This window comes from Mercurialis annua, linkage group LG7 (genome assembly GCF_937616625.2).
Source record: "Mercurialis annua linkage group LG7, ddMerAnnu1.2, whole genome shotgun sequence".
NCBI lineage: Eukaryota > Viridiplantae > Streptophyta > Magnoliopsida > Malpighiales > Euphorbiaceae > Mercurialis > Mercurialis annua.
The window spans coordinates 2,475,616-2,478,738 of record NC_065576.1 but is presented as its reverse complement, the minus strand read 5'-3'; the positions used below and the strand labels follow the sequence as shown (position 1 = coordinate 2,478,738).

Sequence of the window (3,123 nt, the reverse complement as noted above, 5' to 3'; positions counted from 1 at the left end):
ATATATTGATTACACCATAATGAGCTTCACTTTTTAAAGAAAAAAAATGAAAAAATATCGTCCTTTAAATAAGCAGTCTATTTAGTGATTATTTTGATGTTTATGTGTGTATAGTTGAATTATGAACATTGTCGTATGTTTATTGTGTACATTACTCTCAGATTGTTCGTCGGAAGACGAACAATTGGGTCTCAAATGGCGGCGGTGTCAAAGAACCGACGACTGGAATTTAAAAAAAATAAATTTTAAGATGAATACGACATTTTTTGTTTTTAATAGAATTTAAATTAATTATATATTCATCAAATATGTAAAAAAAAATAGAATTATTTAAATTTAGTAAAAAAAATAAATTAATTTTAGTTAGCGTTAAATAAAAATATCATTTTTTAAATATATATGAATTTTATTATAATATAATTAATCATTTAATTATAAAATTATAAAATTAGTTTTATTCACCAAAAAATACCAAACCTAGGCATTTTGTGTCAGTTACAGCCAAACTTTATTTAAATATTTTAGCTGCCATGCCAGCCATTTGTTTAGTTGGCGGTGACGTGGACGACACGGTGTCAGAAAAACCGGTTCGATTCAAAAATGGCTAAAAAAGAAACAGAACATATAAGGTTTGGCTAAATCTGGTGGTTTTTAAAGGTTTGGCTATAATTGACACAAGACGTATAGGTTTGGCATTTTTTGGTGATTAAGCCAAATTATAATGAATATACCAAACCATTTTTTATTTGATTTTTGAGTTCGGCATAATTTGGTATATACACCCTACCTACCAATACCACATTGAGATCAAAGATAGTTCCACGAGCAAAACTAAATGCCAAGCCAGAAAATTCAATGCCTTCTCACAAATTGAACTTTCTGAAGATTATAATTTTCTTTTTGACACATTCTTCCGAGGGAAGAAAATGAACCATCAGGCAGCATCCAATGAAGAGACAGTTTCATAAGACAATAAAGCTAATTACAAATGCTAAATTCCAATTCGTATGATTCAACAAACTTCCAAGAGAAAAATGCAAATACAATCGATAACAATAATACAATTGCAAGTCATTCTTGCAACAAAGTAAAATGACAAGAAAATGTTAAACAACAAAATCAAGTATCGGTATTGACATTTTCTCAGGAACAAAAAAGAATCAAGAAAGCAGCTAATGTATATATACAAACACATGACAGACAGCTAAATGATTGATTTACCACCAAACCAAAGCAAGAATAACCAATACGCCGATAAACAGCAGAAGATTCTTCAAAACATTATCCGCATTCTGTCCTCGGCTCATTGCTCGAGGGAATCCATGTACATTACCGCCATGGAAAGCATGAAATCCATACGGAAAACCAGATGTCGTCCCATATACTGTAGCATCCGGAAAACCATGAAACTGAATGTTGAACAACGAAGGGAATAAAGATAGACCACCAAATGCAGTTGACAACGTAAAGTTACCAATCCGTGAAGTAGCCATCGGTACAAAACCGCCCATCAATCCAAACGCATAATTCGGTAAATTATTAGCTTCAGGGGGCGGAGGAGGAGGGGCTGTTTCAGGTCTTTGTCCAGCCGGGCGCCTAGGAATTTCCATACCGGGATAAGATTTCACCCGAGGATCGCTCTGTGTTTTACCTCTACCATAAAGAGGAACCAATTTTTCTTCTTCTATAAGAGCCTTGCAAACTGGACATTCATGGCATTGCGAATGGTGCCGTAGCCATCGATACAAACAAGGCCAACAAAAGAGATGGCCGCAAAGGGTTACGATAGGATCTTGAGCTAATTCTAAGCAAATATTGCATTCAAAATCACCAGCATCATTGGCATTATTACTATTATTCCCAGAAAAGGTCGAACTTTCGGGCGGTACACTGATTGATTCACCAAAACCACTCGCCATATCTTAATCTAATATCCAAAATTCCAATCAATCAACCTGAAATCAAATAAACCCTAACATAAACATCTTTGAAATCAATCAACAATCTTGTTAAATCCATCAAACCCTAATTAAATTCATATAAAATAGATATAATTAAAGCAAGAAAATCCAAAATTCATCAATAAAATCAAATCTTTTCTATTTTATATCAAGAAAATCAGCTAAACTAAGAGATACCCAATTCACTAAAATTCAAATCTTTCAATTTAATTCAATAAAATCAGCTAAAATAAGACATACCCAATTCACCAAATCAATAATTCAAGAACAAATTAAAGAAGAAAAAAAGTAAGATTACTGACCTGACTTTTTACTTTTAATTTTGATGAAGCAAAATCTTGATAGAGACACAGAGAGAAAATAAAACCCCAAAATAAAGTGACAATACCTAATTATTAAAATCAAATAATGTAATTAGGCAAAAAATAGTACTATTTGATTCGATCAACTTCCTCGAAGATTCTCGAATTTGGCTCTTCAACTATTTTTTTTTTTTGTGTGGGTATTGTTAAATTCAACGGTTAGGATTTGGACAATATAACTCCGTGGGTCGTTTGTCTAATGTTTTAGAGGCCCATTAGTTTCTGGATTTGGATACATGTAGGCTGTAGCTAAAGCTTGCAATCAGCCCAATAAACAATACGCACCGTTTATTCCAGGTGATTTTTTCCTGTTAAATAATTACATTTTTTATTATAAACATTATGTCTCTGCTAATATCAGTATCCAGATATGTCTATGAGGATCATAATTAGGAATAATAATATTATAATTTTCAAATGTTAAAAATATCAAAATCGTCTAAGGTTTGTGCTACCTACAAAAATATTTAACTTATTATTACTCTTATTCTTATCAAGATATTAATTTGAACCGATACTATTCAATGACTGCTACATGAATAAAGTTAAATTAAATTGGATAAGATTGATTTAATAAAAAAAAATGTTAACTTTATATTATAAAAAGATGATTTTAATCCATATAAGAGTTTAAGGATCATTTAGGCCATTGTTAATTTAGGTAACAGATTAATATTTTACAACATAATTAATAAAATTGTCTGTGTATACATAGTCTAACATTTGGTACGACCAACGAAATATTTAAATATAAAACTTTAAAAATTTATCCATGGTATAATTTAATAAAATTTGTTTTG

The 3,123-nt window shown here is 30.9% G+C and overlaps 1 protein-coding gene across 1 annotated transcript; it reads right to left on the bottom strand.

The window, feature by feature from the left end:
• Positions 1–944: 944 nt before the first annotated feature.
• LOC126654665 (uncharacterized) lies at positions 945–2,445 on the bottom strand. Its single transcript, XM_050348599.2, has 2 exons — positions 2,264–2,445; positions 945–1,955 (listed from the first exon to the last, which is right to left on the bottom strand). Exon 2 carries the CDS (start codon positions 1,917–1,919, stop codon positions 1,218–1,220), a length of 702 nt encoding a protein of 233 aa, XP_050204556.1. The 5' UTR covers positions 1,920–1,955; positions 2,264–2,445; the 3' UTR covers positions 945–1,217.
• Between the last annotated feature and the right edge of the window lie 678 nt (positions 2,446–3,123).

Bases quoted from the DNA above. Each gene is read 5' to 3' on its own strand.
- LOC126654665 (XM_050348599.2), bottom strand. From the start codon at position 1,919: ATGGCGAGTGGTTTTGGTGAATCAATCAGTGTACCGCCCGAAAGTTCG.